This window comes from Mangifera indica, unplaced genomic scaffold (genome assembly GCF_011075055.1).
Source record: "Mangifera indica cultivar Alphonso unplaced genomic scaffold, CATAS_Mindica_2.1 Un_0121, whole genome shotgun sequence".
NCBI lineage: Eukaryota > Viridiplantae > Streptophyta > Magnoliopsida > Sapindales > Anacardiaceae > Mangifera > Mangifera indica.
Window position 1 is genome coordinate 15,317 of NW_025401213.1, and position 15,412 is coordinate 30,728.

At 34.5% G+C, this 15,412-nt stretch overlaps 1 protein-coding gene across 1 annotated transcript; it reads right to left on the reverse strand.

Moving 5' to 3' along the window:
• Positions 1–7,342: 7,342 nt before the first annotated feature.
• On the reverse strand, positions 7,343–14,342 carry LOC123207946 (TBC1 domain family member 13-like). The gene is made up of 9 exons (XM_044625431.1): positions 13,887–14,342; positions 13,590–13,682; positions 13,379–13,483; positions 13,154–13,297; positions 12,695–12,793; positions 12,488–12,616; positions 9,132–9,311; positions 8,416–8,532; positions 7,343–7,725 (listed from the first exon to the last, which is right to left on the reverse strand). Exons 1-9 carry the CDS (start codon positions 14,211–14,213, stop codon positions 7,561–7,563), a joined length of 1,359 nt encoding a protein of 452 aa, XP_044481366.1. The 5' UTR covers positions 14,214–14,342; the 3' UTR covers positions 7,343–7,560.
• Between the last annotated feature and the right edge of the window lie 1,070 nt (positions 14,343–15,412).

A 15,412-nucleotide genomic window follows, 5' to 3' on the forward strand; every position in this document is an offset into this window, starting at 1 on the left:
AGGTTTTTATCTCGAATCATGGTATTTACTTCCTCAATTCGAGAACTCTCTTCAACCCATTTAAGGAGGGGCGGGGGATCCCTCCATAAACCGTCTTAAAAGGTGACATGTTTGCTGAACTATGGAAATAAGTATTGTACCAGTATTTTGTCTAAGCCAATCATTTAGGCCAATTTCTCTATTGTTGTACGCAAAAACGATTAAGGTATGTTTCTAAACTTTGATCGATCACCTTAGTTTGACCATTTGTTTACGAGTGATATGCTGAACCATATTTTAAATATGTTCCCATTGCTTTAAACAACTTCATTCAAAAGTCATTCATAAAGACTTGATTCTGATCGGGCATTATGCTATGCGAAAACTCATGTAAGTGAACTATTTCTTTGATGAAGACATCCGCTGCATCTTTAGCTGTGAGGGGCTGTCGAATGGCAACAAAATGACCATATTTGGATAGCCGATCAATCGCTACTAAAACTGTATCTATACCCTTTGCTTTCGATAACCCCACCATAAAATCCATTAACAAATCCTCTCATATTAGTGATGGAATTGGTAATGGTTGTAACAATCCAACAAGAGACATGACTTTGATATTTCATTCTCCAACAAACCTCTAATTCCAACAAACTGCTTAATATCTTTTTTCATGCCCTTCCGGAAGACAACTAGAGCTAGCCTCTTGTATGTCTTAAAAAAACCAAAATGTCCAGCAAAAGAAGAAGAATGAAATTTAGCCAAGAGTTAGGGAATATGGTTGGAGTGACGTGGCAATGCCCTCTACCCTTGATAGAACAAGGTGGCCATTTTTTATAGAATATCCCCTGTGTGACGTTGGATTACACAACAACTCTTGTATAATTTTTTTGTAACTTTTCGTCTGTGTCAACTTCATTTTGGATACCATCAGTCTCAAAGATATAACTTGCAATTCTTTAGTAAATTATGGGTTCTAGGATAAGGTATCAACTGCTTTATTTTCACAGTCTAGGCGATACACAATCTCAAAGTCGTATCCGAGTAATTTAATTAGCCACTTCTGTTGTTCTAGTCCTACTGCCTTTTGATCCACAAGGAATTTGAGACTTCTATGATCCATCCAGATTTAAATGTCTTCCTAAAAGGTATTAACACCACTTTTGTAAAGCAAAAATGATCACCATCAACTCCCTCTCATAGATAGATTTGTCTCTGTTCCGAAGTTAAAATGCCTTGCTCGGAAAGGTTATCGGTAAGTCATTATGCATAAGAACTACGCCTAGCCCCACTCTCGATGCATTTGTCTCAACCATAAACTTAGAAAAATCTGGTATTGCCAAAACAGGGACTATTGTTATGGCTGTCTTCAAGGCTTCAAAAGCTTGTTGGGATTCAAAAATCCATGTACAAGCATTTTTCTTTAGCAACCTAGTAAGCGGTGTAGCTATCTTCCCATACCCTCTTACAAACTTTCAGTAATATCGTGTGAGCCCTAAAAAACCCCGCAGATCCCTTAAGTCTTTTGACACAGGCCGCCTCTCCATGTCTCTAATTTTTTTCTACTTCAACTCCTTTTTGTGATACAATGTGCCCTATGTACTCATTTTTTTCTTATGCAAATGAACATTTTTTCTGATTCACCACCAACTAATGATCCCGTAGGAGGTTCAACGCTATTCTCAGATGCCATTAGTGATCTTTAAGTCCCTCATTGTATACCAGTATATTGTCGGAAAATAATAGTATAACTTATGCGAGGAGGGTCTAAAAATTTCGTTTATTAGGCTTTGGAAGGTTGCCGGAGCATTGGTCAAGCCAAATGGTATGACAAAAAACTCATAGTATCCTTCGTGTGTTTCTGTGGTCTTCTTTGTGTCTTCTTCTTGCACATGAATGTGATAGAGTTTGTATTGATAGAAATTCAGGAAATACAATCTTTAAAACTTGTATATCTGCACATAAGTCTTCAATACAACACCAAGTGAACAACAAATACAATTGCAGAATTACAAAACTAAATTGATAAAACAACAAAGTATCGCAGATTGATATTTTCTAGCATTCGAGAGGCTGGAGACTCTCCCTCATTCATTTTCTTCACAGAACTCTTCCGTCTATCTTCCTCTACTCCAAGCCTATATCATCTATTTCCTCCAGCATATGCAGTTGGGTGGTTGTTGCACGTTCTTCTTGTTGATGCTGATATTTTTTTTTTGCTGCCTACCATCTTCTTGTTGTGTAAATGGTGTAACTCTCACGTACTGCCATGTTTCATATTGGCTCCATTGTTTGCATGCTTCTCATGTACACCTTAGCCCTAACACTTTCATTTCCCATTTTTCTCATTCTTGATTCCAGATTTTTGGTCTCCGAATTTGTCCCAGGATAGTTGTTTTGATACCAATTTGATAGGTACCTGGGTTATATAACACTGTACTCCTCAGTTTAGCAATTCTGATTAACCTTCTTCCCACTCGGACCAGCAAACTCAATCACACAACCAACCACCACCACATGTCCACACACACACAACTAAACCAATGCAAGTTCATTACAAAAATTACTCACCAAATCAGTCTCTCCTTCAACACGGGCTCACTGCAAATTCGAGAATGTCGAAAGCCTCTCCACCCCCTGGTATTCGATAGACCAGGTTCTCTCCTACAAAAACCACAGCCAATAACAAATTTCTTCTCTGCCTCTTCTAGATTCTTCAAGCCTCCTTTATACAACCTAGTCCCTCACTCCAACTATTCTTCCTTCATATTTTTGCCACGTATAATCACTTGTTTTAATAACCAATCTAGTCAGCTCACTCCAATTTATAGTTCTCCTATTTGAACCCTTATATTGCTTATTGTACAGCCTCAGTCCTAACATTGTCATTCTTTTATGATATTTATTTTTTCTAATGAAAGAGCAGATTTTTTCAAGGAAGATTGGATAACTCTCGATAATGTTTTTTGGTAGTGCTTCCATTGAAATATATTTGGAGTATTTTTATTATTATGATTGCACTTAACATTCACCTATCATATTAAAGTCTGATTAGAAGTCTTTTGTTACTTTGGAGCTAGCGGTCTGTCAGGAACCTTTAAAATAGAATAAATACTTCAAAACTAATGTTGGCAACAAAAAGTGGGAAAATTGGAAAATCTCTTTTTTTTTTTTTTTAATTATTTTGTTTTTCTTTTATATTTGATCCAACTAGTTGGAAATCTTTTTCTTTCATTTTTACATTTCTTCCTATCCAGTTTGTAATAACTCTTCCAATTTTGCTTTTATTCCAATTGCCATTGGTGATAAAAAAAGGTCAACCCTAGAGTTCATCCTTTTTTTTCAATGTCATCTTTGTCAATCCTAGACCAGTTCGTCTTTGTCAACGTCTCATTTTTTTATTTTTGTTTCACATTTTCTTCTTCGGTCGTTGCTTATTCAGTCTCTACCACCAAATGAATTAGATCACCAAGTGAAAAAAAAAGAACTCTGGCAACTGGAACTCATCAGAATTTGTCAATTGGACCCCTGAATCTTTTGATTCCCCCCTCCTAGTCTCCTTATTTGACCAACTGAACTCTAGATTCTACCAATTCCCTTTCTTGGTCCATCATTAGCTTAATGACTTTATCAGAATCTATAGTCTCAGCTGGATCAATTTCTTTTGTCTCTTGTTGCTCATCATACACAATTAAGATGGCTTTGTCATCTGATTTGTTTTTAATCACCAACAGGGCATCCTATGACTTTGTCATCTGATTGTTTTTAATCACCAACAGGACATCCTATGACTTGTATTTACAATCATGATTTTGTTCCTCTTTACATTCACAACAGAAACAAATTTCGTTCTCCCTGATTGCTCAAACTTTCACTTTTGTTAGTCGTTTGACCTTCTTTCATCTTCCATTTTTATCTTGTATGATATCTTACATTCACATCCTTATAATCATAGTACTTCGATACCAATTTGTTAAGAACCTCAAAATTAGTAGAAATAATTCAGTATGAACAATGCTAATGTTGGCAACAAAATGTGTTAATTTCTTTCAAAAGTTGTAGTCTCCCAATCAGTCAAAGGCTGCCATAAACTCAAGTCAATAATTTTCTCCCCTTCTCTTCAATCCAACTACTCTTTTTTATTATTCCAATATCCTGAATTTCGAAATCAAATATTACCATAATCAAATCAAATATATTATTTTATTCAACCAATTGAACCCCAAGCCACAAATAATTGAACTTGGGAATCTATTGATTTCCTTTCCTGATCATTGTATTCAACCAATTGAACCCCACCCTAGATTCAACTAATTCCCTTTCTTGGTCCATAGTCAGCTTAATAACTTTACAGAACTAGCTGATTTTTCATTGGATTAGTTTCTTCTCACGTCACTCATCATACATAGTTAGTTTGACATCGTAATCTGATCCGTCTTCATCCACGGGTAGAACATCCCATGACTTCCAATTACAATCATAATTCCTCTTTGCTTGCATAACGAAGACAAATTTTGTCTTCCCCCATTGCACGAGCTTCCAATTCCATTAGTTGTTTGACCTTCCACATCCTTAAAATTGTAGTGTTATGATACTAATTTATTAGAAACCTCTAAAATAGAATAAAATACTTCAATACGAACAATATCATTATTGGCAACAAGAAATTTTAGCTCTTATCAGTGTGAGGCTACCCTACACTCATTCTTATTATTCCAATTTGCTAATTTTGATATTTGAATATCATGTTAATCAAATCAGATATAATCAAATAAAATATATTATCATTATATCATCATAATTTAATATATTATTATTATTATTATTATTATCATGGTCATCATCTAATCCTAACATGATCATTCACTGAATGATGTCCTCAAAATGATCTTGCTTTAAGTTGTTGGTTTGAGTTGGTTATTCTTGTTCAGGGAAGAAATTTTTATATGGTTAGAGACTGTAATCGATTTGGGTTGATTTTTTTTTTCCAAAATTTTGTGTGTAGTAATTTGCACCATTCATTATAAACTCTGATATCTTCAAAATTTCTAAAGGAGTAAAACTTGTTTGGGATCTGTAGGCTAGGCACATATTATGCAGGGAGTGGATGAATGCATGAGTTGGAGTTGGAATTGGACAAATAAGGCAATGTTCTAGGCTAAGCTAGGCTACTACACTGTCCAGAGCACATTTGCCTGTGAATTAATGTTTTTTTAATTGGAAGAGAAATGTAGTGTGAGTGATTATGCTCTTACTAAAACAGTAGTTGTTTGGGATGTCCAGAATACAGATCATTCTATATATAGGGATAGGGAGGGACACGGTGGTGGATGTAAAAGTCTCCGATTGATAATGTGATCAAAGTAGAGTTTTTGATAACATTGAATTGTGAATTTATTATTGTATTACTGTTACATATTGATAGTGATAGAGATAGCCTTAACTAGTTTTATCACTAACCAACATACATTAATCAGTGAATTACATTTTCCCACCTTAACAAGTTTAAATAACACATTTTTACTTAAAAAATAAATTATTTTATTTTTGAAAATTATTATGTAACCCTATTTTATAAAAAATTAAAAATAATCTTTTAAATCTTCTAATTATTTAAGAAGTTTTTTATTTGCTTTTCTTTTTATCTAGGATTAGATATGAAACAAGTTTATTCAGGTTTGATACAAATGTTGTTTGAACAAATCCGAATTTGAATTCAAATCTAAGTTAAATATATTTAAAAATTGAGCATAAGCCCAAATTCAAACTTGACATATATGAACCCAAATCAAAACTTTAACTAAAATCTATAAAAGAAAATTAAGCTACATTGCACAAGCCAAAAGTGAATCAAATTTAAGTCAACGAGTTCTATGAGCCCAGGTCAAGTTTGACTTGTCTACACAAATTTGAGTTGAAAATGAACTCCCAATCTATGAAGGGAGCCAAACACGAGCTAAACCCCCCTTCCTTCACTAGTTTTACCTTGTTTGGGTTCAATTTAGTTAAAATCAAGCTTGACTTTCACCCTCATGCCCTTTTACTCTTGACCAATAGATAGAGATACTTTTATCATATAATTGTGGCCAAACGACTATTTCCCACCCAAGGTTTAGCGTTTTCTCAAAAGTCCCCCTTTAACTATGGAAACACCAAACACCCACCCATGGCCGGTTAGATTTAACCAAACCCTAACGGTGGTAGGGGTAAAATCGTCATTTTGGCTATAATATTAAAAATAAACTAAAATAGAATTTAATTTTGCCCCCTAAACTTTAAAAACTCAAATTTTCCCCCACCCTAAGTTTTAAAAAATCACAGTTTCACCCTAGAGTTTGGTTTTGAAATCTCCGGCGACCTCTCCGGCTCCGTTGCCGACGGCCGCTCCCTCCGGAAGCAACTTCTCCTTCCGACGATCTCTTTCCTCCCATTTGGAGGTCCGATCGACGTCCGGAGACGCCGTGGGAGACGAAGACTTCGTCGGGAAGACGAAGTTCTTCGTCTTCCAGAAGAAGACCTCTGGGAAGACGACCGTCTTCCCAGACGAGGACGACGGCGTCGGCTTCGTCTGGGAAGACGAAGAACTTCGTCTTCCCGACGAAGTCTTCGTCTCCCACGGCGTCTCCGGGCGCCGATTGGACCTCCAAATGGGAGCAAAGAGATCGCCGGAAGGAGAGGTTGCTTTCGGAGGGAGTGGCCGTCGGCAACGGAGCCGGAGAGGTCGCCGGAGATTTCAAACCAAACCCTAGGGTGAAACTGCCATTTTTTAAAACTTAGGCGGGGGGAAAATTTCAGTTTTTAAAGTTTAGGGGGTAAAAGGAGATAAATTTTCAGCCGTTAGGGTTTGGTTAAATCTAACCGGCCATGGGTGGGTGTTTAGTGTTTCCATAGTTAAAGGGGGGACTTTTGAGAAAACGCTAAACCTTGGGTGGGAAATAGTCGTTTGGCCTATAATTGTACATTAAACTATACATTTAATTTTTTAAAATATTACAGGTGTTTATAAAATTTTTTTAAAAATCTTGTTAAAATTTTTGGAATATCAATTTATTCTCTAAAAATAGTTTTTTTTTTTTTTCTAAAGAGTTTACGTTTGGGAAACAAAAAAAAAAAAAAGGTTATATATATCAACTATGGGTGAAAAAATATTTTAAAACCAAACCTTGGGTGAGAGAATGTCATTTACTCTACATTAATTAGTAGCATAACCGAATCAATTATATATACAGATATAGATATAGATATCTAAGTTGGTTGTTGGCCTCATATGTCAAAAATATATTTGAATTTACTGTTAAACGAAAACCAACGGCAAACATAATGATGATAATAACATTTGCAAATATTCCCAACAACGCTAAGGTAACCCAAATGCCCTCCAATCTTGAATTAAAAACAAATGACACTTGCATAAAGGTACAATTAATTAATGTAAGATTTAAAAAAAAAAAGAAAAAGACATTTAACCCCTGCATGTTAGCCCATAACTTTGAACAACATTTACATCCAGTAATTTACAAACATTAAATGTTTTAACAGCAGAAATATGCAAACAAGGGGAAATTGTAAAATGGAACAAAATCAGGCAGTGGAACGACTACGCAACTTGTTTGCAACATAGAGTAGATGGCTTATGTTCGTAGGTGGATAATTCTGGAGTAGCTTCAGATTCGAAGTGAAATCCCCCGCTAGCAATCGCCTTCTAATCAGAATTAGCATTGCACAGCATATACGCAGCAGACTCTCCTGTAGTATCAGTGTCACAACTTTGTTAGATTTTGTGTTATTCTTTTCCTGATTATTAAGAAACCATAAATTACATCCTTCATAATGCTCCATAACATTTGAACGCTCAACCTAAGGCACAGCTGCATTAGGCAGTGAATATTTTCTTTACTAAAGTAAATAAGAGAAGCCCACAAATACTGCCTTAGTTTAGAGAGCGTTAATAGGTGATTAACCCGAAAGAAGACATGTCGGACTAATCGGATCCAGAGAATTTTATAACTGAATTCAAAATCAACAGCAGTTTTAACAGTCAAGAAAAGTAAATCTATTAGTTTTACGAAACTCAGTAATCATGACTCAAGTATTTCATAGAATATAGATAGAGACTAAGCATATCCAGCAAACAATCTAAAATTACCAAAAAACAATTTCTTGGACACTTAATTACTGTTTGGACAGAAATCTGGTCACATCCTCTAGTATACAATCTTAGTAAGGATGCAGCTTTTGAAAAATGCAATGCAGCCGAAGAAAAAAACAATTTGCTTAAGCTTTGCCTTTAAGCTCCTTTGGACTATTCATACTCAGGAAGGGTACTATTACTACTTCCATCAGAAATATTTTGACACTCGAGAATAGGATCTTCATATCAATATAAAACAAAAAATCTTAACTGAAAAATAGAAAATAAATCAATTTTAAACCTACCAGTGGGCCTTCTGGGTCGCTCAGAAGTGTGTCCCAAATGTGAAGGCAGTCTGCGAAATTGAATTCCTGAGTCAAGAGGAGAGTAATCCACCTAAATGCATAAAATTGGGGGTTGACCTGTCAAATTTTAATACATCAGTCAGGCATCCCAAAAGAATTAGTTGACCAAAAAAGAACAGAACTTTCACTTTAAAATGTCTTGAAAATAATAAAAGCTTGTATAACAGATTCTCTGTATGTATCCTCAGCCTCTAAGGAGATTTAATCACAAAACACAGATTAATTAAAGGAAGAATAGAATGAACCTTAAAGTTGACAGCTAACAACAGAAAGAGAAGCAAATATAACATAGGGAGACCTCATGCATGTGAAACTAAAACATATGCATACAGTAAAAGCATAATAGAGACATGGATACCGTGGTAAGGAGTAAAGACCAATCAAGTCAAAAGTAAATATAACTTTTGTATTAATTTTCATTCACCTCACCTGCTACATTACTACAATCTAAGAACATGATTTTTGTTTGTCATGTAAATAGGATAATATTTCTAAAGAACACGGTATTTTTAATTTGCGGGTGTGATTCACTATATTTTCAGTTTGATACTTATATAAAGACTCTGAAATCTTGTTAAACAAGAAAAATAGTAAGAAAACATAAGATCATTCATATCAAATGCAACAAATTGTATATTATTTAAGTTGCGTCTTACTTTAGTTGTGACCTCAAGGTGACGCCAAAGCTCTTCATCATGTTCCTTAAGAAGCTGCGACAACTTTGTGATTGTGGATCTGATTCCAACCACACTGTTGTCAAGTTGCTGACAAAAATGATCCCGAAATCCACTCAACAACTCAACAAAACAAAAGAATGTGTCCGCTTCTGCAGAGGCCTGCATGACTTAATATTGGAAAATGATTACCAAATGAAACTAAAGCTATGTATAAACCAAGGTAGCTTCATAAATCTTAATAATATACAGAGGCCAGGAAAACAATAAATTTGAGTCCTGCATGACTTTATTTTATAAATGAAAAACAAAACAAAAACAAAAGCATGATAAATCATGGTAGCATGAGAACTATCAATAATAAGTTCATGAGGAACAATTTTGATCTACAATGTTCTCATTGCTATCAAATATTGTCTTGCAACAAAATATCTGTCAAAGTTGTTCAGCAATATTCCATGGTACAAAAGGAAACCTTGAAAAGGATTAAAATATTTTCTATAGATATGTGTAGAAATGCTAGCTCTTTTAATTGGTATGTATGTTGAATTTCCAGGTCCTCCTAAATCTCTTAGGTGAACCAAAAGAGAAGGAAATGTAAAATAAGACACTACAATTTGACAGAGGAAACTGAAACAACTGATACTGAAAGAGTAAATGTATATTATCTCAAATGACCACAAGCCACAAATAACAATTAGCTACCAATGAGAAAGTAACATTATTGAAATAACACACCATGAGTACAAACTGGTTTGCATCCGATTAATTAATGGAAGTATAAAATCCCAGAACAGCTTAGTTCGACCTGTATGTATGATAAGATATGGTTGTAATACAATTAAAAAAGGAGTAATTACAGTCAGCCCCATCTATGGGTCATGAATTAGCAGTTTACACCCCCTGGTTTGGGAAATAGGAACATAACTTCAACACTTGAGGGAGTTAATGTTTCATGTTAGTTAATGGTCCAATCCAAAAAAGAAAAGGAACAACTCCTAACCCTCTCAAAAAAAAAAATAATAATAATAATAAATAGCTAATCTATTTCTTCTATCTTTTTTACCTCTATCAGAACAAATCCTTTTTATTAACAAACATTAAAACAAAAGTTTCTTTAAAATCAAATCAAGCAAATCAACCGGATCTTCTAAAATCAGATAGTCAAATCCATTGACCACAACAGGACCACATAACCATAAGCTTGCATTGCCAGCGCCACGCATATATTGCCATTGTGAACTTTGCATTGCTAGCGCCACTTGCTCAAGCTACTACAAGCCATCCCTCATTGGCACAAACAACTAGTGTTGGCACACACTTTGCATTGCTAGCATAGCTTGCTCACACTCTTATTTCAACTAACAACTCCTTAGATGACAAATCAACTTTATTTACCTTTAATTAAAGATGTTTGGCAATCATATAAGTGTGTTTGAAGGTGTTGGTGAAAGTTGTATGAATATAGTGCTTGAGGATGTTGATTATGAAATAATAAGGGCTTTCTTAGACTGAAGTCATATGATTTAATTTTTTCATTGTTAATAAAATGTTTTAAGTGAAAAAAAATGTGGGGATATAATGATCAATTTTGAGCTTTTGTTTTATTTTGGAAGTGAGAAAACATGAAACAGTGATTAAGAAACGATGAATATTGAGTTGGTGAAGATAAGGGGTGGTTTGGTCAAAGGTTTTATTGCTCAAGGTTAAATGGTACATTAATATCCTTGCAGATGTACGAGGGGTAAATTGGTCATTTCATGTCTTCAACAACTTTTTCTGACAGCTTAACCAAACAGATCATCAAAATGGGAATTTCCATTTCCCAAAAATGGGTCCTTACTACTAATTTGTGTAACCCGTGGAGGTCACCTACAATTACCCCTATTATAAAATACAATACATGAATTTTCTTTCCCCTTTATATTTCTTCTGTAACAGAGTAGATTATATTTCTGCACAAAAGTCAATACTCTTATCTAGTTATACTAGTATACTTCTAACAATTGAGTGCTTTGGTTGGGTAAAAGTTTTCCTTGTGTTCATAGACTTGATCTCTAAGGTTACTAAAGGGCTTATGTATATAACCTCGTTAACTTTGCTATGAGGTTGCCTCAATGCTATTTTCCAGAAAGGTATATTCTACACTACAAAAATAAATTATGTTTATAGGTCTCAAAACTTCTTAGATCTGGTTACATGTACTAGTTTCAACAAGATCTCGTTATCACATCATAGCATTATAGTGAAAGTATTTTCTACCTATTGCATTCATGGTCTTTGAGTAAAGAGGGTGCACTTTTTGGCACAAGATAGATACTCATAGATACACTCGTTTCTAATGATCATTAACTACTTTGGTTCATAAAAGTTTTCCACTGATAATAAGCTTCATAGGGTTTCAATCAATAACTCCAAGGGTTGTGCAAGAGTTCACACAGGCAACCATTCCTTGATCTATGCCAAAAGGATGCCGCAATGCTATCTGCAGGATCTATTTTCTGTTAGATGATGAGGGATCCTATTCAGATTTGTCACAAAAATGATGAAGGTGCACTTTCAAATTGATGTTGGCATTCCGTGCCAGTGGTGACTGCTGTAATTTTGCTCTGTGTAGTTTCTTCTGAGCCCATAGCTTGCTAAACATAGCATTACACCACTCACATGAAGAAAGAAAGAGTGAGAAGGTGGAGTGCAGGTCAACACTATCATAAACAGGTTATTCTGTGGAGATGATTATCGAACTTATGCCCACAACCACATCCTACCAAGATTAGAGTGGTGTGTCCGCAATATTACCTAACACTCTTTCAGCAGGCATGGTTGCAGTAACTTGAGTATGTCGGTAATATACATCTTGCAGCAATTAACCACTCAATAGATGACTCAGGCTATATCAGTATAGCATAGACTGTAAAGTTTAACGGTTATTGGGTAAGGAAACCAGGTTAATATGTGCCCTCAAAAGTTAAAGTGTCCATGTGTAATCCATTTCTGTTGTATGAAGTCTGATACAGTGTCATATGTCCAAAGTGCATCTAAGGAGATAACTCCATTGTGGATCTCTTTCAAAGCACATTGCTTTTCATATAGATAAAGGCCAAAGATCCCTTTATGTAACTCAAACAAAATGGTGATGAAAAGAACATTCACAAAAATTCAAGCATTCAATTGAATTATTTTATTTATTTTTGTAATCCAACACTTAAGCAGATTAAGCTTAAATTCGAAACTTTGAAACCAGTGAAACATAATCATTTAACCCACCCAAAGGGCAAAATTTTAAATAAGGCAAAAAGAAACTTGTTTTATTTTAGAAAGAAACTAAATATACTTACCGCAAATTCCTCATCAGGGTCATTTCTGAATACATAGAATAGAGGTGCCAAAATTTCATTCATCCCTTGGACATATCTAATACCAGGATTTAACTTTGCAAAGACAGTTAATATATTCTTCAAAGCCTCCTGAAAATGAGAGATATATATAAGTCCGTGATCTGGACTGTAGTTATATCAAATTTTGATCCCAACACAAGCATGAACCTGATTAGATTTTGCAAAAGGGGAGTCTCCAGAGAAAAAATGCAGGTCTGGATGAGTGCGCTTTACATCTCGATCAATCTGTTCCATGATTTCTGTGTCCTACATGGCCAAAAATAAAACCAGATATTTCATAAGTATGTCACGAATGCATACACCTGCTTATATTGTTTTATATTTAGCAACACCAAAAGTCATTATTATGGACAACTAATAAGGAAGACACATGACGCACAAAGTGAAGACATGTTCGACCTCAAATCAAAGGCAGGTAAACATAAATAATTTAACTTATTTGTCACAAAAAAGGACTATCAATTTGTCTTAAATGTTTGAACATGTGTTATGAACGTGATTATACCTCATACAAATCAAATACAGAATAGCTAGTTTCTTAAACATAAAAGCAGGTTGATGTTTCAAGCACACAATTCAAAACTAATTCTCAAGTGATTGAGATACCTGAAAAAATTTATTCCAGATGCTGGTCTTTCCAAGGCTCAAAGGATGCTCCCCATGAGTAATTTCTGATCTTGAGAGCATACCTCTACTTTCACTTTTGGGGTCATCATTATCAGATTTTTCCAACTTCCTTGCAATTTCTGACTGACTAGCCACATCAACATTCAGAAACCACCCAAACAAATTACAAATAAAAAACCAAAACTAAACGCAAATACGGCTTACAGGATTCATCAAAAGCTCCTCCTTGAAGTGCTTGTACTGAGACCTCTTCTTAGCTAATTCAGATGACCAAACCCCACGCTCAGGTGGTAAATAACCCAGTAAGAGCTGCCACAGTGATCACATTAGTCAAAAATTGAATGTTTAACCCTAACATACTCCACAAAAAATCAGTAGCATTCGTTTCTACAAAAACTTAAGAAATGAATAACACCTTCCAGACAGTTGATCGAATGCCCCCGCCATCAGGTATTCCCTGTGAAGCTAACCTCCGTAATTCCCTCATATTTATCACTTTCTTCGACAGCTGGAAATTCACACATCCACATAATCACAACATGAAAACATCTACCATTCCTCAATGTACCAGTATAAATACAGCCCAATTAAGTTTCTATCAACATATTATTCTAAATATACCAGTATCACTAGTGTACTGCACTGTAGAATAACCTAACAAATCATAAAGTAAAAAAGTAAAATAAACAAAAGTTATAAAAAAAAAAAAAACCTCGGGCAAGAGCAAAGCCTGAGCAGAATTGTCCATTTCATCATCATTTCTATGGTTATTGCTGTTGCTATCGCTATTGTGTACTATGACGTGTGGCTTCGGAGGCTCTTTTTGAACTGTCGAACCGACGGCAGGTGCTTGAGGAGGACGTGCGGGAACAGGAACAGGAGCAGGAGCAGGAGCGGCGGCGGTAACATGCGGCGGATCCACGGTGACGGTGGCGATTGGCTTAGTGGAGTAGCGGTGTAGGCGATCGTCGTCGGAAGGAGGAGGAGCGGTAGACCAGACAGAACTATTGAGCCAATCCGGCACTTTCTTCTTCACCATTTCAGAAATTAAGTATTGTTTGTTGGGGATCCAATTCTGAGCGATTTGGATTGTCTCGGATTTTCTCTTCTTCACTGACTGGATTTTTTTTTTTTTTGGATTGTTCGTGTAAGCCTAAAGCAGAAAGAGGGACAGACTCATCCGAGGACTGCAGTAACAGATGGGTTAGTTAGAGATTTTGAAGGACCAATTAGCAAAATCATGCATGGTTACCGTTACCTATGGTAATTTTCTCATATTTCCATTCCAAAAAAATGGCAAACAGAAATCACCTTTTAATTTTGATGCAGTTTATTTCCATTTAATCTAGAGAAATTACTGTGAACTAGGAATACCTAATAAACCATTTTAATTTTCAATAAAATTATATATATACATTTTAAATATATAAATATATATAAAGTCATTTATATCATTATAGATTAAATGATTTTAAATTAAAAATAAAATAATATTTAATTATATAATAATATATATAAATATATATATTTATATACTTAAAATAAATACGTATAATATTACTATTTCATTTTTACTTATCTTCATATTTGTGTCCAAAATTTTCAATTGACAGCCATGCTTTTAAACTCTCCCTTTCTTTTGGTTCAAAATTTCATTCACTATCCCTCTATTTTAACTCATCGTTCTAACGCAAACATAACTCTTCAACAATCCCATTTCATAAAAAATAAATAAATAAAATGAAATAACTTTATATGTTGCTTCACTCCTACTAAGGGCGAAGGTGAGTGGTGATGGTGAGAGACGTAGAAATAAAACTTAAGAGTCAATATTGTAATAACATAAATATATTTTAAATTAAAAAATATAATTAATAAAATACTCATTAACTAATACATTTATAATTGTCTTCGATGTGATTTTATTTTTTGAAAATATTGTATAATGACTTTATTATCAAATATATATATTTTTGCTATATACATCACTAAAATATCATTCAATCATTGATTTTTCATTCTATTTTATAAACGATTTTTCATAAAATTCATTGATAAAAATGCTCTCTTTATCTTAGTAGTGACAATTGATAAAATTAATACTAATTTTATCAAAAAAAACTAATGGAAACACCTTATCCTTCTTGGTTTCAACTATCATTTTTGTAAGATCTTCAATCTTGTTCAATTTTATAAATTTAACATTAGAGTGTGTATATCCAAAATGTAAATATCAAG